The 25155-nt window shown below is 36.2% G+C and overlaps 1 protein-coding gene across 7 annotated transcripts in view; it reads left to right on the top strand.

Moving 5' to 3' along the window:
• Pcmtd1 (protein-L-isoaspartate (D-aspartate) O-methyltransferase domain containing 1) overlaps positions 1 to 25155 on the top strand; it is a 95073-nt gene that overhangs the window by 53129 nt on the left and 16789 nt on the right. For 3 of the 7 annotated variants that reach the window (XM_036177497.1, XM_036177500.1, XM_036177496.1), the window contains 3 exons: positions 11836 to 12007; positions 14502 to 14625; positions 21616 to 24772. In XM_036177497.1, the coding sequence (XP_036033390.1) occupies positions 11836 to 12007; positions 14502 to 14625; positions 21616 to 21983 (664 nt within the window). In that variant the 3' untranslated portion in view covers positions 21984 to 24772. Of the gene's footprint in view, positions 1 to 5826; positions 6018 to 9091; positions 9701 to 11835; positions 12008 to 14501; positions 14626 to 21615; positions 24773 to 25155 lie in introns of those variants that run through there. The other 4 variants (XR_004944193.1, XR_004944194.1, XM_036177498.1 and 1 more) reach the window with 4 other exon arrangements.

The following is a 25155-nucleotide window of genomic DNA, read 5'->3' as shown; positions in this document are numbered from 1 at the left end:
ACTACATGCATGCCTGGTTCACGTAGAGTTCAGGAGAGGGTTTCAGATCCCTTGGCCCTGGAGTTACAGATAGTTGTGAGGTGCCATGTGGGTGCTGAGAACCTAACCACAAGAGCAGCCAGTGCACTAAATCACTGAGCTATCTCTCCAATTCCTGAACTACTTTTCTTATGAATAATTAATACTTAATTTATACTGTTCAACCATTTTCAATTGCCAAATGCATTTATTCCAAAAAAGAAACACATTTAACAGAAATCAAAGTTTTTAGCTCATTATTTACTAAGAAATTGCAATTAAACTGTAGAGTCTGTTTGTGTCTTCATTGTTTTCCTTCTGCATAATGACTAATGTGGTTGCTGAGTCTTGGGGATGTGGGCAAGATTAATTTTTATTTAGTTACAGGGATTTTTTTGTATTGTTTGATTGCCTGTAAAATATGTTTTAATATTGAAACTTGTCTTGCCATAACTTTTTGAATACATTTTAACTTAGAAAGTGTAAGGTAATATTAACAAAGGCTCAAAATCTACAGTAAGGTTTATCGCTTGTTATTAATACATGTCATCTATTGATACATGAAGGTTCAGTTTCTGGTCATTAATCAGAACAGGCTTAGGAAAAATGTGAGTCATCAAAAAAGTGGTTCTAGATAACAGTAAAATATACTATGATTTCAGTGTTTTTTATATAGTTTGTTAATTCATAACAAATAAGTTTGAAGGCTATTTAAATGTCTCACTTATTATTTTGTGGTGTGTGTGTATGTGCAGTACATGTACTTGTTCATGTGAGTGTGGGCATGGAGGTATGTATGCATGTGTGTATGTAGAGGCCAGAGGGATCTCTTTCTTCTATCACTTCTTATCTGTATGTTTTAGATAGGGCCTCTCATCACTCAAGTTGAGCTCATGCACTTAACTAAGTGCCTGTTGCCATGCCAGGCTTTTCATTTACATGGTTATGGGGTATAAACCCTGGTCCTCACTTGCATGGCAGGCATCTTATCCACTGGGATACCTCTTCAGCCCTTCTCTCTCAAAAATTTTTTGTTGTTACTGTTATACCTGTTTTTTAAATTCCTGAGATGATGATCCCTAACATTTCAGTGAAGAGTTACCTAAATGTTTAGCATAGTTAACTAGGTATTTATCATAGTTACCTAAGTGTTACAACTTATTTTGGAAACGTTTTTATGTTTACCCATGCAAAAGAAGACAGGAGGCAATTTAATTTTACTTCTGAGACATTGGTATATAGTCAGTTTTGTGTTGCTGTAGTAAACACCATGACCAAAACCAGCCTGGGGAGGGGTTTATTTCTGCTCACAGTTCATCACTGAAGGTAGTCAGGCAGGAACTGAAGGAGAGGCCATGGAGGAGGGCTGCTTCCTGACTTGTTCCCCGTGGCTTGTTCAGCCTGCTTTCTTATACAACCTAGGACCACCAGTTTAGGAGTGCCATTTCCCACAGTCATACAGTGGGCCCTCACACATCAATCATAAATCAAGAAATTACCCTACAGACTTGCCTACAGGCCAGTCTGCTGGAGACATTTTTTCATTTGAGGTTTCCTTTTCCCAGATGACTCTAACATATATCAAGTTGACAAACTGATCAGAACAGGTATGAAATATTACTAACTGTTTAGTATCTCACATCACAAATAGGTCTTGTATTCAAAGAATTGCTAATACTAGGAAACTGTTTCATTTTGCATACAGTAACAGCTGGTAGAAAAGTAATCAAAGTTGATTGGTTATTCATTGGGTAGTGCTTTATTCTTTTTGAATTATTGATTTTGGTAGCTAGTTATAATGTAACATAACATAACATAATATAATAATTTTCTTCCTGTCATTTGTATTTTGATGATCTTTTAGTTTGTTTTTTAAGTGTCTGGGATATTATTCCTACTTTCTTTGAATTAAAAAAAATTAAAACATGTTACTAAATGTACAGTTTCTCTTCTAAGCAGTTTCATATTTAATTGTGTATAGGGTTATGAAGCAATATATATTAATTAGTAACATGGAAAATGGGTCATTAATTTTGTATTGGTATCTCATCATCGCTAGAATTTAACATGAAGAGAACAAATGTTTAAAATTTAGTTCTGTTCTTCATCCAGGGAGTCCAGAGCTTTTTCATTAGTTCCTTCCTTCAAAAATATCTCCATGTTCTATTTGATTCATGCTACACTTTGAAGATTTTCTTACATATATCTGCTGGAGGTCAGAGTGAGCTCTCATATATGAGAGGGTGAGAGATCTATTAACTAACCAGTATTAGAATATGCAATGCAAGTTGTAGAAATACAAATATGTGTGTTTGTGTGCGTGGTGTCTACAAACTTGGGTCTCCTGTCTTAAATCATATTTGTTCTTTGAATAAAAGAGTTCTTAATGTATGTGTGTTGAACTATGCCAGCACTGCATGAACAGGTTCATGGTTCAAAGCAGCTTCTCAGAACTTATTTTGACATGGAAAGCTAGAGTGAAAGACTTATTCCTTAGTGATAGTGTTCACTGAACTTTCTTATGAACTGCTATGATTTCAAAGGTCTTCCTAAATGCAAATGACCAGATGATTTTTAAGGATTCCTGAGCTAAATTGTCTCTGATGGCAGCCAGTTATTTTGACCCCTTCAGGAAAAGGTGGCTCTACTATCAAGAAAACAAATGGACTTGTCATGGTCTAGTTTCTGTGCCCTGCTGTTGCTAGTTTATTAACCTGTAATAGTCTTCACACACTACAAAATGTCATTTTTATTTTATTAAACATTTTTATTACATCTACTTACAGGCGTTAATTCTTACCACCCACTACTTTGGTCCTGGGACTCAAACTCAAGTTGTCAGATTTAGCAGTGAGCAACTTTACTCATGGAGCCAGAAGTTCATTTGACAGTCCCAAAAGATCATTTTTAGAAGTTCACTCTGATCCAGTCTAGTGTTGGGGCTTTATTTACTGAGAAGATTGGGTGTTTAGTTGTGGAGGGTCTGTGCAGACACCAGGGCCAGCAGAGTAATGATCTGTGTGAGGCAAGAAAGAAATCAGGCTCAGCATGACTCAGTTAGCTGGCTGACACCAGGTGGCTTATTTTAGGCACATTTAAGCTCAGTACAACTTTGGGAAAAAAGTTACCTGATGATAATTAATTCAATCTCGTGTGCAACAAAGCTTAAGACATGTTTACATTGAAACTCTTTACAAAGTACAAGTGACCTTTTGACTGAGAAACGATGCTCAAAGTAAGCGTCTAGAGAGAATGACTGAAATAAATAGTAGTTTGGGGTAGCCAAGTAAGGCCAGGTCCTATAGATAGCACAGACCGCCAGGCTAATAACTATATCTACTCCCAGATTTCAGGGTTGAAAACACATATTCATCTCTTCTGTTGAAGAGACAACCTGTGTTTAACATTTGGGGTTTCCCTAGTGCTTGTATGTGAGCAAAAGGACCTCATGCTCTCTACATTTAGTCAACAAGAGAGGGAGGAAGTTAAGGGGATAAAATTACTTTAATTTAGTATTTAAGTAGTAAACAGAATACATCTCTCCAGCTGTGAGTACTTGGATGAATATCTTAAAGAAGCTTGAATTATAAACTTCACCTCATGGAAGATTTTGTCATTAATAAAATGTTTATTTTATAGCTGTGTATATGGATTTACTTAGTATATATGTGCATATTCAGTTGATTTGACTCTTGAGAATCATACTTTAGAACGTTCCTATAAGGTTAGTAGGTTGTGTTTCTCTCAGGATGACTAGAGAGAGGATTTTGGAAATGTACTTTTATCTGTACCCAAATGAGCATAGTCTGCATATTCTTCCTACAGAGAATAGTGGATCCTTATTTCTATGTAATTGGGCACATAAATGAGTCATAAGTGATGAAAACAGTAGTGGGTGTTCAGGTCAGTAAGTCTTTTGTATTAGACCAGTGATTCTCAATCTGTGGGTTGTGACCCCTGGGCATTTGAACAGCCCTTTCATAGGGGTCACATATCAGATATTCTGTATGTCAGATGTTTACATTACTATTCATCACAGTAGGAAAAAAAACAGTTATGAAGTAGCAATGAAAATAATTTTGTGGTTGGGGGTTACCACAACATGTGGAACTGTATTAAAGGGTCGAAACATTAGGGAGGTTGAGAATCACTGTCTTAGACTCTGGCCAGTTAAAATGCATTGCTTTTTTTGTTTGTTTGTTTCTTCCTAGAAATAAGATGCTACCAATAAACTATAGCCTAGCAACTTAGCCCTGGTTTCAAACTGTAAAACAGCACTGTAATATGTATCCTGTGTGTCCTTTAGATAAGAATCAGGCCATACTGCTGATGTGATTACACACACTGTACAGGACAGGACACTTGGCTTTATTGGAGGGGAGGATGAGTGAAAGGCAGTGCCTTCTTCATCTTTATAGTTTTCAAAAGTATACCTGATGCATGGCAACAATAATATCCTGGTTTTACATAAAATTAATTAAAAGGTTTACTTTCCACAAGGGATTTATATTTGAAAATTAAGTGCTTCAGTATACAGTTTAATCACTGGAGTAGTCTCATATCTTTCTTAAGAGAATTATATTGAAGTCATTTTGCTTTTGTAATTCATTATACTCAGTATTTCTCAATACTCTTTAGATGTTTGTATATCTTACTAATAGTGTTCAGAAATAGTCTTATGCAAATTATTGCAAGTTGTAAGCAGTATTTTTTCCCTTCTCTCTCTGTGGTTCTGAGGATTAAAGCCATGCTAGATCATTCTACCACTAAACTGCATTCTCGGCACCTTTAAAATGTGCTTTTGAGCTGGTCATGATGAGGCATACCTGTAATCCCAGCACTTGGGAAACTAAGGCAGGAGAGTCACTGAGTGTTCCAAGCTAGTCTACAGAGTCAAACCTTGTCTCAGAAACATTAATTTCTTTTTTAATTCTGTTCTCTCCCCTCCCCTCCTCCCTTCCTTTCCTTCAGGAGTGTGCATGTGTGTGTGCATGTGTGCGTGCATGACAGGAACTTCTTAAGTTGCTCAGGTAGGTTTCAAATGTGTGATCCTCCTGTCTCAGCTTTGTAGACATGAACCACCACACCTTGCTAGACAAAAAATTCTAACATGATAAACAATCAAATGCTAGTAAAGGGTTCTTGAAAATAGTAAAAGGGCCATCAATTATATATGTTAACATCTGTGTGGAGAAATGTAATGACTTTAAATGACTTGGCTGTCAGGTTTTCTAGAAAACATTTAGCAACTGTTTCAGTACTTTGGTTTCTACAATGCTTTTATTCAATGCAAGCAAACATACCACTGTGTTTACTTTCATGCTTTGCTTCAAATAATGCCTGAATTGTTCTAAGATAAAATTGGTGCAGTTGGAAGGGAAAACATTTGAAAAGGTAAAGTTTTTGTTTTCTAATTTTCATTCACCAATTTAGTTACTGATTATAAGGTATTTGAATGGTTCATTTGGAGGTCAAGAGCTTAATATTTTTGTTACTTTTATTCCAGTAGAAATGTTTAAAGTTTTATCTTATTTTTAATAAAATGGCCATAGCTCTTAAGACTCAAACTGCATTTTAATGAAATGTTTTAAGAAAAAGATTTTGTGATTTATTTGTCAGGTTGTTTTCAATGAGGTATGAGAATAAGGTAGGACTCTTTCCCAGGTCCTTGAAATTCCTTTCTTCCATTGGAATAATTGTCTACAATTTCAATGACAGTGTCCTCTGGAACCTAATAAACTAGGTGTGCAATTGCCAGCCCCCACTTGACAGTGTATTGAAGGGGAATGTTGTTTTTTCTGCTCTCAGTCAGCTCCTAGACCTAGACTATCCGTCTAAGAGGGAAGCTACAGGGCAAGGCTAGGTCACCCTGCTCTCCTAGCTGCTTTTCAAAAGAATTATATGGGCAAGTTGGCAAGGTCCGGGCTGTGAACGAAGTCATCTATCTGCCTGAGATGAAGATAGTCCAGCATGCACCCATAAAGAAAGCCACTGCTGAGGTAAGTGACTAGAATCCTGGCCTCAGCCAAAATGTATGTTCTACATTCTTCCATAAATGGTTTTCAGTGCATAGCTTAGTAAGAGTAAATGAAATGTGATCCAATGTGAGAGTCTCACAAGTCATTGTATTTTCAGGTTCATTGGTAATAAGCCTCATGTGAATGAACTTGTGGTATTTTACAGGTTTCAAGACTTTTTCCCCCCTATATGCAGATAACTGGTAGTATAACTTTTATTTGGTAATATGCCTCTGGAAAGTGACTTTGAGAGATTCTATTTTGAATTTTTTTAAAAATAAAAATGTCTGCTAATTTTAACCTAGATGCAACATTTTAAGAAATATCCAATTTTAATATAAGAACTAGAGAAAGAACACCTGAGCCATTCTTAAATATAATTACATATATTTGTCATTTTGGTAGATTGGTTAACATTTCTCAGGTCTCATTTGATGTGTGATTTGTATGAATAAATGGAATTTGGATTTCCTTTTTCATTATATTCTAACCTGAATTACACGTAATTTATTGGTATTCATAGTGCCATTTTGTACACAGAAGTTCCGGACAGTTTATCACTGCAGTCTTCTAGATTACACAGAAATTATTGTATAAGGTTTAAAGTGTGCTTTGTCTCTGTGTTTAAAGAAACAGTGTGGCACAGCTTTTGGAATAGTCAAGAACTAAGAATTGTTTTTCTTGTTTTCTACTCTCCTTGAAACAATCAATAGGAGTTACAATTTACTGGTCAGTAACAGATAACACTGTTAACATTCCCTATCTGTGTGTTGATTCAGTTATTTAGTTATTTCTTTGTGCATATTAGTGGGCATATCTATAAATATGTGCTACCATTTAACAAGGGTATTTTTAAATAACAAGATTTTTGGAAAAAATGTCAGCCATGGAATCTTACTCATTCTCCAGCAGACTAGTATGAATTTATTTCATGGATGCTATTGTAATGCATTTATTGTAAGGCATTTCCCGTTTTCAACTGCATGCTACTCAGAAGCACCTGTAGGTGCTTTGTTCAAAAATTAATCTCCATCTGTGTGTAAGGCTTTACAATTTTAACAATAAGCAATTTTAATTTTTTTCCTAACCAATTGTGAAAAATTTATGTATTATAGGTAGCAAAGATTAAGCCATAATTAATGATTGAATAGGGAATACTTTTGGGAGAAATTTTTAATTTTTTTTCTGGTTTTCTTTTTTATTTATTGGTGGTGACTTCTTGTTGTATATTTGGCTTACAAATTCTTTATAATGTTTTTATTGTCAACATTATCTCATAGTTTTAGATATATCTCTTTTATAATTTTTTTTTTGTTTTTGTCTTTGTTTTTTGTTTTTTGAGACAGAGTTTCTCTATGTAGCTTTGGTGCATGTCCTGGATCTCGCTCTGTAGACCAGGCTGGCCTCAAACATAGATCTGCCTGGTTCTGCCTCCCGAGTGTTGGGATTAAAAGTGTATGCTACCACTGCCCAGCTTTTCTTTCTTTCTTTCTTTCTTTCTTTTCTTTTCTTTTCTTTTCTTTTCTTCTTTTCTTTTCTTTTCTTTTCTTTTCTTTTCTTTTCTTTTCTTTTCTTTTCTTTTCTTTCTATTTAATTTAGCCAGAGCTGAGGAGTGCTCTACCACTGAGCTAAATCCCCAACCCCTATAATTTTTATTACTAGAAATAGTACAGTACTTTTGGGATTTAAATTTATTTTTCTTAATATGTTTTTATTTATTTTGTTGTGGGTGGGGCACAGACTTGGAGGTTAGAGAACAGCCTATGGGAGTCAGCCTGTCTTTCACCAGAACCCAGGTCGTCAGGCTTGTCAACAGGCGCCTTTACCCTCTGACCCATTTCACCAGCTCTGGAATATTTTCTGATTCTAGTAGGCTTTCAAATTTAAGTGTTCTATTTAAGGAAGTTAGTATGTTAAAGTATAGTAGTAAGTGAGTGAGTTAGGAGTCTATATTTCATTTGTATTAATGGACATTAGAGATTGACTCTTCTAAATAAATGCTTTTATCCACACTTTGAGGTAAATAGACTTCATATGCCATCAGAAGGGAAAACATTCAGGTTATTACTAGAATAGTGAGCATGGTTTTAGATACTCAGTTATATGACATTGCAGCCAAACGTTATCTTGATTTTTCATGTGTTGGCACAATATACATGGTGCTATTGTTACCACTAGAGTCATGATCTGTGAACCGTTATATCACTATGGATTCATTGGGCATTTACCAGCCAGTGTCATGGTCTGAACCATTACAGCACTATAGAGGGCAGTGGGCATTTACCAACCAGCATCATGATCTGAACCATTATATCGCTATAAAGTGCTGTGGGCATATACTTTTCCTGTAACTATTTCTAGGCAAATTTCAGATTTTGAGATTTTTGTGATCATCATATTTAGTTTGTAATTTGAGATCTTATTCAAAGTTGGTGGTTAGAAAAGGTATTATAAATGCATTTGGGGGGTTGTAATAAGTAATAGAGATACAGTTAAATTTAGACATATTGGGGATGACAAAAGCAAAACAAACCAAACAAACAAAAAACAACCAAAAACCAGGAAAATATTGCAAAGGGAAAACATTATGTTGAGGAGAAAGTTCTTGCACCACCTGTCTGCCTGAGACAAGCAAATGGCCAGTTCTGTATTTTGTCCTTTGGTGTTTGACTGTATAAACATTGTTTATTGGTATGCAATGTAAAAGAATTATTTGAATAGTTTACTTTTTTGTACAAAGTCTTTGAAAATTTATATGAATTTTATTCATGGAGTGCAACTAATATTGGGCTAACCACATTTGAAGGACACATGTCTGTGTGGTTAGTGACTACCATCTTGTATAGTGTGGCTCTAAACAGTCTAGTCTGGCCTTTCAGATCACAGCTTTCAGTTTTACAAGAAGCCTCTGATCTCCAGGTCTGTCTGTTGCCTTTCACCTTCATACTTAAGGAGTCATATTCCTCTCCTCTAAATGCTAACACACTTACCACAATGTAAATTATACCACAGTGAGTGGAATTATTTAGTGTTTGTCCATTCGCTTGTGTTTGCAGTGAACACCCAGAACTGAAGTTAGACTCTACTTAACTAGAAGAACAGGAACCATTTTCTTTGGGGGAACTTGTGCAGAGGTACACACTTAATTTTAAAAGAAGGCACAAAATTCTTGAATAATCTTCTGTGGTTTTAATTGTAAGCTGCTCACTTCTAGTGGTGTTTTTACTTAGGTATTAGTTCTGTAAGCTGCCCTGTATTTTAGTAGGAAGCTTTCAGAACTGTTAATATATTTTAGTTGATTTAATAGATTTGTAAAAGAAGTTTAATAATTCAAAATCTTCTGATTTTTTTGAAGATTCTGTGCATGTATAAATTGTAAGATTAATATAAATTACTATTTAAAAATATTTTTATAAGAATGATGTTTTTTAATATAAATTACTATTTAAAATGAGTTTTTATAAGAACGATGATTTTTCCAGATAGAACTTACTGAGAATAACTTTTTTTAAAGAGCACTTATTGTAAGTTTAATAAAAATAATTAAATCAGGTGATTAACAACATAATTACTTAAAATCGAAAACTTACATTTTGGGACTTAAGCATCACTGGTTAAGATCTTGTTGCTCTTGCAGAGGACCCGGACTTGATTCCTAGCACCCACATGGCTGATCACAGCTATCTGTAACTCCAGTTGCAGGGAATCCAGATGCCTTCTTTGGCCTCCATAGGCACCAGGCATACATGTGGTACATAGACATATATGTAGGCAAAACACATATACACATACAGTAATGAAATAAACAAATCTAAAAAGAAAATACATTTTGACCCTATCTTGAATAATCAGAGGTTGGGCTATATAGTCTTTTTTCTGGGAGAAACTAAATATTCATGACATAGGTAAGCTAATACTTTTAAAGATTAGGAATTCATTGTGAAGCTGATATTTTAAGTGTAACTTGAAAGTGTAGTAGACATTCACTAATAGAAGATGGCCAGTGAGGGGAACGTAGAGCAAAGGAACAGCATACACAAACAGGAATACGTTGTCATAGTTCTCACATGAAATTAGAGGCAAGTAATTCAGCATAGTGTGTACAGGTTGTGGCTGGACTAAAAGCCTGTTTGTGTTGTAAGAACACAAGCTGCTTTATGGGGCCTCCTGATGCATCAAGACATGGCAGACAACATCTCATGTTGAGCATTATTTGGGGATATTGTACAACATTTTTGGAGTGATCTTCCTTTGTAAAAACTGATTACTGTTATGAGTAAAAACCTACCCCTGTGACTTGACAATTAATCCCTTTGAGATGGTTTGTTTCCTCATGATCTAGTTACCTCCTACTAGGGATCCCTTCTTAAAAATTTTACTACCTCTCGACATTTCCATACTTGGCACAAGCTTATAGCATATAGGTTCTCTGAAGGAAACACTCATAGCAACCCCTTATTCTCCGCAGGAGGAAAAATTGATGGAAAGGAGTTCTAAAAATGCAAACAGTGAGGTGGTATTTACAGTAAAATAATGGATATGAGAGTACAGTGTGTATTGTTTTTAACTCCTACTTTCCAGCTCTTTCAACTCTTCCCTACTTTCAGGGCACAAGACTGGTGGACTCCTTTAAATGTATGTCCATTAATGTATCTGTGTTGTAATAAATTTTAATGAGGATTTAAGATGAAGGAAGTTCACAATTAATTATCAAAGGGCAGAATATATTCTATAAAGTAAAATTAGTTCTGGTTGAAATCATTTGGTTATCCTCTAGTGTATGCCATGCTCCTACTGTAAATTATTTCATTTGTAAACAAGGGCTTAATCTTATGATATGATTTTATTACTATCAACTTAAAAGGTTAAGAATTAGTTTGAAAATATTGGAAGTGGTTGGAAATGGGGACTTACACCTATAGTTAAAGCATTTAAGATATTGAAGCAAGATTTCATGGTGTTTGAGCTCACCTTGGGTTATAGAGTAAGTTGAGGGTCTGAGGAGAAAAAAGATTGCATTTACATTGAAGTTTTAATTTTATGTTGTGTGATAGTGTATTTTTCACTTTGTTGGCAGAATGTAAGAAGCAAAGTTAAAGCCTATATAAGGTAGTTTATTGATATATGAAATTACCATATTGTAGCCAGGAGTACTTGGTTGGATGAACCTTGAAACCACATCTCCTCTTGGGTTGCTTAAGAAAACCATAGGGGCCAAAGCTACAGTTAAGAAAGCACTACTCATTTGATTCTGTCCCAGTCTTGTAAGTTGCCTGGCCACAGTTTTTATTAAAGGTACCCTAATCTTAGTGGTTGCAAGGACCGTGGTCAGTTGATTGGTATCTCTTGGCCAAAGCTGTGCTACTGTTTCTGTCAGCAATGGTGTCAAGCAGAGAGGAGTCCTTGAAGAGCTGTCCTCCTTACTGCTGGCCCTAAATATCTGGAAAGAGTAGAAAGTGAAGCCTTTTCCTATTGACAACTTTCATCTTCAAACATCATTATGGGGGCTTCTCAAGATTATCATTTGATGAGCTTTTTTATTATATTCATTTCTGTGCCCTAATTAAGGTTTCAGTGTCACCCAGAATAGGTTAATGCTTTGTGTGCTGTATCACAGAGAACAAAACAATATACTTGATCAGTGTTAAATTCTATACATATTTTATATCCAATTTTCTAATTGTATTTTATCCTTAAAATTAATTTTGGTAGCCTTGTTGTTTCGAGGACAGTGTTATGGTGATTTGTCAGAGAGCTAACTTTTGTTTAAACAAATTAAAATGTTTGTTTTCTCACACAGATTTGAATTCTGTGAACCTGCATTTGTGGTGGGTAATTGCCTTCAGATAGCTTCTGACAGTCATCAGTATGATCGAATTTACTGTGGAGCTGGAGTCCAGAAAGATCATGAAAACTACATGAAGATCTTGCTCAAAGTTGGGGGAATACTGGTCATGCCTATAGAGGATCAGGTACCTTCTCTGTCCCCCATTTGTTACAAGAGAGCCCACATAGTTGTAGGATTGGGATTACTGTTCTGTGATAGGGAAGGTCACATTGTAACTTTTGAAGCAGAAATAAGTCTTTATAGATCTACATGTGTATGTAGAAAGAAGTGTGAAGGAGATCCTTAAGTATTTCAAAGTGAAGCAGAGCTGGAGAAGAAGTGTGGTTGAGAGACTAGAGCCCACTTGACCAGTCAGCTCACCCAGGTAGTCAGGTAGCTGCCCCTGAGTTCCTCAACTGGAAGGAATTCAGTTGAATGCATAGACTCTACCCATCGCATGTTAAGAAGTCTTATTTGTGACTGATTTCAAGTGCTTCATAAATAAAACAAGATTAAAAAAAATCTTCATTGAGGGGCTGGAAAGATGGCTCAGTAGATAAGAATGCTAAAATATTTTTAGAAATGTTTCTAGAAAGACCAGGGATGTGATTAAGTGGTAGAGGGCTTGCTAGCAACACACACACACACACACACACACATACACACTAGCAACACACATGCATACGCATGTGGCATTTATAGTAAAATAAAAAAATGGACCTACCTGGCCCAGTGTGAAGGTGAGGCAGTGAGAGTACAGTGTGCAGGGTTTTTAATACACATGCACACATACAGTTTCCTTGATTTACTTGAATACTGAGGTTTACACTTAAAATTACTCACTTGTTTGATTTTCTTTAATAATGTGTTTGAAGGTCTGTTTTTCCTGAGTCAGAATTTTGTTCTATATCTCAAGCTAGCCTGTAATTTAGGACTTTGCTGCCTTAGAACATGTGTGCTGGGATTATAGGCATTCTAAGACTATAGATGTTTGTTGAATTGAGACAATTCCTTTTTGTGATTACTTAAAAACATTATTTATTATGTACATGTTTGGAGGTCAAAGGACAATTTGTAGGAGTTGGTTTCTCCTTCTGACATGTGGGTCTCAGGGATGAAACCCAGGTGTCAGATTTGGCAGCAATCATATTTATCAGCTGAACCATCTCTCTGGTCCTGACTTTATTTGTTTGTGGTATCAAATTAGAATAGAATTAGAATCTGTTTTATCACTGTTAGAGAAGAGAGTAAAGTGAGTTCACTGGTATAGTAATGAAAATACATTCTTGTTAACAGTGCTCTAAACAAATGACTGGACCTATTTCAGTTTTTTATTCAGGAGGCAGTGTTGTATACAGCTCTCTAGTGGTACCTGTAGAAGCTCAGAGACTCAACTTGGTTGTATTTGGGTATTCCTTTTGCGCTCAGGTTTTCACTTTGGGACTAGAGACTTGGCTCGCTTGTTAAGAATGATTGTGCAATCATGAGGATCCTGGTACTCAAGTACAGGGTGGTTGTCTTTCAAATGCTTGTAACTACAGCTTTCTCCTTTGGCTGCCACATATGTGCATATGCACATATGCTCATGCAGATTCCCCTTCCTTCCCAGGCCACACATATATAAATCCTTTTTAAAAATTCATCTTAGGTGGCATATGTACATAAATTTATTCTTTGTGAATTTCAAACATACAACCTATATTTTGATCATATTCACCATCCACTACTCCCTCTATAATTTCTAGATTCTCGTCCCATGTCTCCCTCCTAACTTCATGTCCTTAAAAAAAAAAAATGAAGCGTTCAGTTAGTATTGCTTATATAAACATGGGTATATATGCTCATATACAGTGGGCCATCCATTCAAGGACTCCATCCCTAAAGAAAACTGACTATCCCTTTTTTAGCAGTCATCACCTGTCAATAGTTACCTCAGCTATGAGTGGGTCCCATGAGGACCTCTCACCAATGCTGGAATGTTGACCTGCAGCCTACTGCTGTGAATCCATAGGTGCCATGGTCCTGTCATGTTCTGAAAACACTATTTTGTAGCAATATCCCATGATCTCTGAGTCTTACAATTCTTCTGCCCTGTTTTTTTTTTTTTTTAAGATTTATTTATTTATTATGTACACAGAAGAGGGTGCCAGATCTAATTACAAATGGTTATGAGCCACCATATGGGTGCTGGGAATTGAACTCAGGACCTCTGGAAGAACAGCCAGTGCTCTTAACCTCTGAGCCAGCTCTGCAGCCCTCTTCTGCCCTCTTATCTGTGATGATCCCTGAGCCTTGGGGGTGTGGGAAAGTGTAATATAAATGTCCATTTATGTATGAGTACTCTCCAGCCACTTACTCTCTGGAGTTTGATAAATTGTGAGTCTCTGATAAGAACTGAGAGTTTTATTTATGATGGACAGTTCAATACTATGTCCATTTAGTTCAATAGTTAATAGTAGGTTCAGATGAAAGTACCAGGCATGCATTTCCTGTGGAGGAGGTAGTAGATGCCTTGTATTATAATACATACATAAATAGAACTAACTCCATTGCATATAAATGTTAACTTCTCATTGGCAATTGTTCCTGTTTGACATTAAGGTAATGGCATTGCTTCTTTCTTGTTTTACTCCAAATAGTTGACACAGATTATGCGGACTGGACAAAACACTTGGGAAAGTAAAAATATCCTTGCTGTTTCCTTTGCACCACTTGTACAACCTAGTAAGAATGATAATGGCACACCGGATTCTGTAGGGCTCCGTAAGTAGATCCTTGAACGCAAGGAATGAATTGTCTCTGATAGTATCTCACTCATGTTTTGGATTTAGTGGGTCATATAACTATAATGAGTTAAATACAGCAGTAATACAGTGAGTGGATTGAATCTTCCGGTTTAAAAAAAAAAAGTTTTTATATTGTATGAGACACTGTGACCTCCTTTATGGAAATAAGAAATGGATCATGCCAACTGTGAACTTAACTAGTTTGTAATGTGATAGAAAGTAGCTGGTAACTGGTTGTGAAACAGCTAAGGGTGGTAGGAAGGAAGGTTTGTCTGCTGGGGCAAAATTATGATTTGAATGTAATCAAGGAACCTACTTGATCAAAATTTTGTTGCAAGATTTTGCTTGTTTTTTGAGTCAGGGTCTCCTGTTTACTGTAAAGCTTCCACTTTCCAAGTGCTGGGACTGTAGACAAGTTCACTACACTGAGTGACAGCATTTTTCATAGATGGTGACTATAAAGGTGTTAGGCTAATGAAGAACCTGATAGGTTCAATATCAGGAGCATGTTTGAGGGCTGTGGAGGATAGATTATCACCAGGAAACGGGGAAGTAGACTAGTTAATGTGAAGGTGGTGTGAATAGATTTATTTAAAGGTAGGGAAAAAAAATACCAAACTGTGGAGAGTGTGGATGAAGGAAAAGAATTGATTTCCCCTTTAAGGAATAGTTGAATGTGTCTATGTTACATTGTTTGGAAGGAGGTAGAGAGAGAGCAGATATTTTCTTTAGGCTCTGTTTGAGTGGCTTATGAGTATGCAAGTGTCAGGAAACCATTTAGGTACAAAACTACTATACAGCCAAAGTATCAGTTGAGAATCTTCAATGTAAAGATAATGTCTTAAGCTGTGCTTGGACAAGAAATAGATTAAATCACCTAAGAAGAGTGGTGGAGATAGACGGGTTTGAGTTGGACCTGTGGCCCACCAATTTAGAGATAAAGCATGAAGACTTAATGGTTAAGAAGAAATCTAGGTGTATGGGATGTTGGATACCAAGAAAATAGTCTTAAGGAAAGTATGGTGAGCATGTGACCTGGACACAGAAGGCTTTGAGATAGAAAGGGAGACTGTTGCTAACAAGCTTGAATGTCATGACTTTGTTAAACCCTTAAGTAGGATTCTTCACTACAGATGAAGCTTTGATTTAATTTGCTTTTATTTCATAGAAATGTGGCTTTATACAGAAAGTACATTTTATTGTCAGTATTTATTTGATTATCTTATTAGCCACCTGATATTTGAACTTCTTGAAATGGTTTAAAAAATTATGGAAAATATATATACACACACACACACACACACACACACACACACACACACATATATATATTGTTTTTTGTTTTGTTTTTTGAGACAGGGTTTCTCTGTGTAGCTTTGTGCCTTTCCTGGAACTCACTTTAGAGACCAGGCTGGCCTCGAACTCACAGTGATCCGCCTGCCTCTGCCTCCTGAGTGCTGGGTTTAAAGGCGTGCACCATCAACGCCCGGCATGGAGTATATTTCTAAAGTGCTTGACTTAGGGTGTAGCTGTAAAAATGGTTAGTAAAAAACAGTGTTGGGAATCTTGGGAAATTCATTAAGTCATACCATTTCCAGTTTTTATCATTTGAGTGATAGACTCCTGAGGTCAGATAGCTTAATGGTTGCTGTGTCAGATTGATTACCAAGCAGGGTCAATGAGAGGGAGAAGCTTAGATTTGCATAGTTCTGTTAGACATCCACCCAATTTCAGGAGGTGTGGAGTGAGCAGAGACTAGCTATTGTGTATGAGTTTTGTGGCAGCATCAGAGACATAGGTAGCCAGCAGTTTGGTTTTTTTTTTTTTTTTTTTTTTTTTTTTTTTTTTTTTTTGTTGTTGTTGTTGTTGAACACACTCAAACCTTAAACTCTTCTCTGCCTGGGAAAATTGAGAGAGAAGATACAGAGACCTATGGGGCCTGTGGTGTCACTCTCTGGGGATGTCAGTGGCTTGAAGGTTTCTTTACCTGGACCCTGGAGAGTGCTAGAGAGACATGGTGATTACTTTTAAGGATTTATAAAGTCCATCCGTTTTGACTCCTGTGTTTTATTTTCATCTGATTTAGAAAGAGATTAAGCTCTCAGTTCTGAAAATTTTTGAAATTTTCATAATTTAGAAACTGTTCTTAACCAGCTTTTAAAAAGTTTTGTTTATTGACTGTATACTTATGGTAATAACAAAGTACAAGAGACAAAGCACATTAAAAATATCCACACACAACAGGAAAACTAGGGCTGGAGAGATGGCTCAGTGGTTAAGAGCACCGACCGCTCTTCCAGAGGTCCTGAGTTCAATTCCCAGCAACCACATGGTGGCTCACAACCATCTATAATGAGATCTGCGCCCTCTTCTGGCTTGCAGGCATACATGCAGATAGAACATTGTATGTAAACATAATAGATCTTAAAAACAAAACAACAACAAAAAAAAACCCAGGAAAACTAAAAATAAGAATGGTTAAAGCAAAAAGGAGACTCATTCTGTTAGAAATTTGAAGTTACTAGGCTGCAGCATTCACATCCTTCCAGACTACTTAAAGCAAGAATATGTGCTGGTTATCCAGCACCACAATCAAATCAGTGTAGAGTCCTTGTACCTGTTTTATGATTGTTTGATAAAGTCTGCATACACATGCCATTCTGTACTAACTGAACTTACTTAAATTACTAGGTAACAAAATAAATAACAACATAAAGCTGTTTTCCCTCCCTTTTTTTTTTTTTTTTTTAAATAGAATTGTCGTTATCTTTGACACTTTAGTCTATCATATCCCAATGGAAAGTAATAGAAACCTCTGTGGTATATGGTGCCTGTGGTATTAGTTCTTATGCATGCACAGCAAGTACTTTGTGTGTAAGCACATTTCTTTCTATTAGGCTCTGCAGTTTTGTGCAGTAGCCAAGGGAAGTGCTTCATTCTTGAAAGCTTCACAGTTGTAGCAATAGGTATTTTCTTTTTTATGCGACACTTCCTTTAGTTTAGCTTTTATGAGTTTTAGCTGTTAATATGATTGCATGCTAATGTAACTGATGATTGGCATGGACAGTGTGCAAGGTATCTGTTTCCATTCCCCTACACAAGAAATAGACATGGCAAATAAGACTGTTGGCTATTGAATATTTGGTTGAGTCTATATGAATGTAAACTCAGCAGGGGCCAGCAAAAAAGCTCAGTGGCTACAGATATTTTCAGAACAAGGCTAATGACCTGAATTTCATCCCAGGAACCCACAGAGGAGGTGAAAACCAACTCCTGAAAGCTGTTCTCCATACATGTGCTGTGGCATGTGTATGTCCAGATGCAAACACACACACATTATCATCCTACATACAAGAAGACAGACAGACAGACACTTAGTGAAATAGGATCAGTTGGAATGTAGAGGCCCAAATTAAAGCAATCTATCTTCCCCCTGAAATACATTTTCAATAGAAATCATTTTGGTGGGAAAACGGGGAGGATTTATGAAATTGGATTGGTGTGAAAAGATAGATGTTAATCTTAGGCCCAGGGCACTTTTTTGGTATTAATTATTTCTGTATGTAAACAGCAGTCTCCAAAAGCAGGTTGAGAATTCTGAGAGTTGCTGTCCCCAAACCAAAATTTGTATAATAATCAATGGTAAAAAAACGTTTTAAAAATTGCTATTGGCTAAAATTCCTTGAAAGAATGGGGAATAAGGGCAAGTTTCCATTTCTACTAAAATAAATCACAGTATCTCTTTGTTCATAGAATATTATCCTGATAATTACAGAGAATTAGAATAGACTAGAACACTGGTCCCCAAAACCCCTAAAAGCAGTATGTATATAAACCATGTCCCAAATGGCTCTTTTAACGGTAAAACTGCTAATATTCAGTAGCTTATTAAAATGAAGTTATAATTTTTCCTTTGATTTATCACAATTTTTATTTGACTTAAAATCATTCTTTCCATGGTTTTATGTGTATGTTGTTTATATTGCATATAAGACCATAGAAGTATGCTTTAAAATTTCAAAAAGAAGGGTATATTTAAGTTCAGACAGGAGCAGAGAATACATAATAAATTATGAAATTTTATCACATTGGTTTCTATGGAATTAATATTTTAAACATATTTTTATTTAACATTTGAAGTTAGGGGTTTTTTGTTTGTTTGTTTCTTTTCTTAGGGAAACCACAATGTTTTTGTATGGTTCAACCTAAATAAATCAATTTTCTCAATCTTTCACTTTTTGTTTAATTAATTTTTTGAAACAGGGTGTCACCCTCTAGGTCTGGCTGTAAAGAAATAGATTTCTTAAGCCGCCTGAGAACGTAATGGAATTGAACTACTGTCACAAATGCTACTACTTGGAAAAGTCAAGGACTTCTCCAAAGGTCAAGCCATGGCTTAAGAAGTCTTGGTGATAATTTAGCTTTTGTGCTAGTTTCTACAATGATTTTCTTGTAATGCTATGCATGCTTCCAAGAACTCCTAATAATGTATTTATCTAAACTACCTATCAAATGAAACAACACCTGTCTCCTAGGTCAGGAGGATAGCTTTATTTTTTGTGCAATTTAGGGTGAGACCCTCCTTCCTTACATCCTCACTAATAGACTCCTAATTTCTTATATAACTACTCTCAGGAATGTAGACTGAGCAGCACATAGATCCCCTTCTTGATATACTAACCGATTATTATGTTGACCTCCTCCTTTACCACTCCATTTTCAGGTTGTAAATGAAGAGGGGGAGGAAGGTCACTGCCTGAGGAAAATTCTTGCCTGCCTTTATGACCCTGTAGGAATTCAGCCTGGGGACCTGGCTGGAGGGGGGGGTTGCTATGGTTGGTTTGTAACTGAACACCTCCGAGATTTGAGAGGATTTAGAGGTCTAAGGAGGCAAAGAGGAAGAAAGGAGAGGAGTGGAGAACTTGAGGACGGAGAACGGAGAGGGATAAGGAGGAGTTTGACCAGAGAGAACATGTGGACGAGATGGAAGATGAGGAAAAGCCAGATGGGGAAGTACTAGCTGGGTAAGAACAAGATGAGAAGGACCTAGATGAGGCAAAATTAAGATGAGAGAATTAAGATAGAACTTAGAGGGAGGGGACAGTAGATAAATATAGAGAGAAATCAGGCAAGAAAGAAGCTAGGCATGAGTACAGAACTGAAGCTGTGTAGTTAGAATTTATCCCAGATGAATAAAGTAGGTGGACAAAAAGCTTGGTGTACTTAGATTCATTTCCTGAAGATAGTTCTCACTGTTCATAGTTTCTCTTCTGAGCCCCTGGGAAGTATGTTATTAATGCTTTTAATAATATACAAGAAAATGTTTATTTTTTATGTATGTTATGCAGTACACATGTGTGGGGATGCATATACCTATGCACACATGCAGAGGCCAGAGGAAGTCCCAGCAACCCTCCTGTGTCCTGTACTTTCTGATATTGCTCCTGAAATGACTTTTGATAGTGATAGCTATCTAAGATTCAGTACAGGCAAACATACTTGAGTTTCCTATTGTCACGTTCTCTCTGTCTTTCCTGTTTGTATCTGATACTGGCACCTGCCCAAAAAGCCAGGCTAGACACTGGATGCTTTGGTCGATACTTTTGCTTTTAACCACCATAGCCAATTTGTTTCTCTGCTCTCTTTTATATCAATATTTTGTCTTTCTCTCATCTTCTGTCTTTTCCCTTCCTGTCATTGTGGCCATAGCTGATGTGATCAAGTGTTCAACTGATCTGCTATTCCAAACATCACAACCTACACAGTAAATGATCCTTGAGCCCATGAAGCCCATTCACCTATTAGGGCTTTGCTGTTCTCTCTGCCCCAGATCATTTTCATGGCTGCTAAGTGATTCAGCTCCCTTAGACTCTGGCTGACAGTCTCCTCAGGGAGGCCTTTACCCCTAGCTAGTAGAAAGCTATTGCACAGTTAGGCAAGAACTGCCTGTTACATGATTGCTGTTTTGTTTTCTTCACATCCTGTTTCTTTCTTTCTTTTTTTTCTTTCCCCTTTTCATCCCTTCTCCATCTTTTTAACCTATTTCTTCCACAAATGTATGCTACTTGTATTAAGGAATGTTTCTAGTTTAAACCAGTTATGTATCTAAATGAGTTCTTATGTGACTGGCCTATTGTTTAACAAGTAGTTTGTTAAGTAATTTGTTGAACTATTTTGGATCGAAGGCACACTTGGCATTTTGTACAGTTGAATGTATGGTCCTTCTTCCTCCATTTTGTGATACATTTGTAAACAGTGTCTATATTATAGGCCTGCCTCTTATAGTACGGGTTTGTGTTTATTCACAGCCTCTACCAGGTGGTCCTTTGCCATGAACCAGTGTCTGTGCTTACTTTCTCTCTGCCTCCCTCTACCTCTGTCACTCTCTCCTACCATACACACATTTTGTGAGCACCCCCTACAGCTTTCAGAGTTTAGGCAGCTATTGAAATGTTGTCTTGACTTTTTCCAGTTAAGTGTTTGTCTCTATGATTTCATTTTCTTAAGTAAAAAATTACATTTATGTTTAATTCATTTGTATGAGTATTTTGCCTTCGTGTATACATGTGCAATATGTGCATGCCTGGTCCCTCAGAGGCCAGAAGAGGGTGTCAGATTCTTTGGAATTGGAGTCATGAATGGGATTGTTATCAACTCCCCTCTAACAAACAAGCAAAAAAACAGTATAAAATAATATGCAAGGAAAAACCTCTAATGTACTTAACATTTTGTCCTTACTCTGTTTCTAAATTATTATTATTATTCTTGACATTCTGCATGCATATAGATAGCAACATGGATATTCACCTCATTTTTTGCACTGCCTGCCCTGCTCAGTGTGCATTAAGTCACTGTGTATTAAATGTTCTCAACATAGTTGTTTTTTTTTTTTTTTAAGTTTGTGAAGAAACAAACAGTGTATAATGTTTTTTTTTTGTTTTTTGTTTTTTTTTCTGTTTGTTTTTAGCCCCATGTGCTGTCAGGAATCTCCAAGACTTGGCTCGTATTTATATTCGACGCACACTTAGAAACTTCATAAATGATGAGATGCAGGCCAAGGGAATTCCGCAAAGGGCTCCACCCAAGAGGAAAAGAAAGAGAGTTAAACAAAGAATTAACACTTATGTATTTGTGGGTAATCAGCTTATTCCTCAGCCTCTAGACAGTGAAGAGGATGAAAAAATGGAAGAAGACAGCAAAGAAGAAGAAGAGAAAGATCATAGTGAAACCATAAAGCATGAGGAGCCACCTCAGAACTTACTGAGGGAAAAGATCATGAAGCTGCCACTCCCTGAGTCTTTAAAAGCTTACTTGACATATTTTAGAGACAAATAACTTAAAATGAGGAAGAATGCCTACTGATAATTCCCTTGCTCTTGTAAATGTAGTGTTTATTAGGAGTTAGAGAATTATTCCATTAGAATGAATTATTGCAGAAAAAACTTAAGTTATTTCTCTTAATGACAGAAATGATGTATTCAGTGATTTAAAAGAGTCTGTTTCCTAATCTATTTTTCTTAAATCTTGAGGAAATGCTGGTTTAGCTTAGTGATCTCAAAGTGAAATCCATCAGTAGTCAGGACTTTGTGTACAGTGATGCCCTTCTTGTTTTTCACGGATTTTTAGTGTTGAGTGTTGGGTTTCATTCTATAAGAGGTTGATAGAGTCTCACACATATATAGGCTTATTTAAATTGCAGTTTGCATTTCTTTTGTAAGTTCACTTATCTAATAAGGAAAGCAAATGCTTGTAGATCTGCTTACCTTACTTTTGTTGTAGACATATTCCAGGCAACATCTCAGTGCAATAATAATACAAGATATTCAGTAATTTAGCTTTAAAAACTTCAGACTTCATGAAATTTTACAGGCCTGAAACATTGCTTTTTGAATCTGTTGCCAAAAGATACAGGAAAAATTCCTGCTTCTCTCATAGAGATTTTAAGAGTACAGCAAGTAAATATTAAAGTAGGAAATGACTACTTAATACAGCTAGTTTGGGTGGGCCCCTTGTGTTCTCAGTATTTACTGATACTCTAGAATTCTAAAAGGTAGTATATTAGGGTTTGTTTTTTTTTTTTGTAATTATAAAGTATTAGATTTGAGAAGATTTCTATTGTCTCATTTGCCTCTGAATGCAGACATTAAGTCACATTAAGTGACTCACTTATTAGGTACCTTCAGTAACAGGGGGAATGATGTAGTCTGCTGAAGCACTTATGGGACTTAGTTATGTGGATATTTGTCTTTAACAAGGTAGACCATACTCACCTTTTCTGTTTTGAATCTTTCTAGTATAAATAGTCATGGAAGTTGTATGTAGATGCCTTTGTGTTTAAAATTTGGTTCAGAATCATAGTGGGATCTCTGACCCACACCAAGCTCATTTCCTCCCTTCTGTGTTTTGTTTCTCTGCTAAAAAGGTTAAAGGTTTTCATTTTTTGCTTACTGTTACATTCTTAACCTATGTAGGATATCAGTGCTAAAACAGGCAGTGCATGTTGTTACTACTTGTTCTTTCCTCATAAGGTTTGCACCCAGTTCTTCCTTGTTAAGATGTGAGATGTGACCTACTTACTACTTAATATCATACAGATTATGTGTTTTTAAAGGGAAGATTTCAAATGTCTCACTTATTCTCAACATTATCACTGTCAGAGCAGCCACTCAGATTTGCCAAAGGAAACACAATCATGGTGATTCAAATAGTTAAATAACTCAGCTCCAATAACTCTGCATACATGAATCAGTTAAAATATTTCAAACTCGAAATTGACCCAAATAATTGATTGTTTTAGTAATGTGAGAGACAGTGTTATAGAAGAAATTCATTTGGCTCTTGGCGGAATGGGTATGTCCAGTTTTTCTTAACACAATTAGCAAGCTATTACTAAGAAATAATCCTCTCTAATTTCTATCCAGAAAAGGAAAAAGACATCCCCCCTGAAGTGGTACCGGGAATTAACCCAGGACTAGGACCTAAGGCATGCTAGGCAAGCACTCTGTGACTGAGATTTATCCCCAGACCAACAAACTTTTATGTTTAAAATTTTGTTCTAAAAGTTTAATCTTGAATTTCTGATACACATGTAGTTTTATGTGGGAAAAATTTTTAATCTTCCCATCCTATCACCTACATCTCTTTTTTTTCCTTCGAGCTCATGTACAGATACCTGAAAATCCATGTTCTTCAATATTATTATTTAGGAAAGTGATGTTAAGGATATATTTGAAGATGGCTATTTTTATGCTGTCTTCTCTTGACTTTGATAAATTCTTCAGTAGATTGTCTTGACCATTGCATTTTTTGTTTTTGAAATGTATATTTTATCCTTTTAAATTCATTTATTTTTCAGGTGTGACTTTATGGTTGGCTTTTAAAGGTAGGAATACATGAATATTTAAGGAAAGCAGGCTTATCTATTGACTTAATCCATTAGATTAAGAATATTTGGGTTTGTGCTTATTTTTAATGAAATATTTATTTGAGTGTGGAAAGTTATGCTTTATAGGTAAAGAAGTAGCAAATACAGATGAAATAAAAGTAAATGAAAGAAAAAGCTAAAAAGAAAGAAACAAAAATTTGAGTGGAAGTAAGCCATACGTGAATGGTTCACACCTAGAATAGCACTTGAGGTCAAGGCAAGAGGAATACCTCAGACTTGAGGCCATCAGGGGTTACAGAGGAAAAACAAGTTTTTTCTTCAAAGAGCAAAAACAGAGTATATGAAAATGATGGGGAATAGTCTTATGGACTTACATACAGACACAAGTATGTTTATATTTATCTTTTGAAGACAACAAAGAGGCCTTGAGTGAAGGTGTATGCAGCTAAAGTCTTGCAGCAGGTTGAAGACAGGACCTGAAGGAGCAGCCACAATCACCAAAATCCCAAGAATCCAGCAAGGACACTGTAGCTACCAAGGGTCTAATTGAACTGTGTACTACTCACTGGTCAACATCCTGGACTCTGATATTAATAAATAGCATACATGGTTAAAATAAAATATAAAAATGTGTTGATTGAGGTGAAAGTAAAAGTGTGATAAATTGTTGGACAAATTGGGAAATCATTTTAAATAAACAAATCACATCATTACACAGTGTTATGCAGTGGCCTGCCTTTTCTTTTTCTCCTATTTTTGAGTTCAAATAATTACAGTTCATACAGATATTTAGCCACAGTTTTCAGGGCAGAAGTCCTATTGACCTCACTGACAACACTCAGTTCCTGTCTAAACACCCTAGTTAAAGAAGTGGGCCTTGAGGAAAGCAGAAAGTGATTTATTCAGTGTAGCTACATAGGTGACAACACAGTAATCTAGTGTCCATATATGTCCTGTCTCTAATATATCAACATGAGCTTTGGGTTGAGAAGAATTCAAACAAGGAGCATAGGTAGGCATAAATGAGCAGTCCTGGAAGGTGGCCCAAAGAAATCATTCAAAGGCAATTACTTCTCCAGTTGTGGACTTGCTCTCACCAGTGATTGCTACCCTGTGAGATTG

The sequence above is a fragment of the Onychomys torridus genome, chromosome 2, assembly GCF_903995425.1.
Source record: "Onychomys torridus chromosome 2, mOncTor1.1, whole genome shotgun sequence".
NCBI classification, from domain to species: Eukaryota; Metazoa; Chordata; class Mammalia; order Rodentia; family Cricetidae; genus Onychomys; species Onychomys torridus.
The sequence above is the reverse complement of the archived record's forward strand: the minus strand, read 5'-3'. Positions and strand labels throughout refer to the sequence as shown.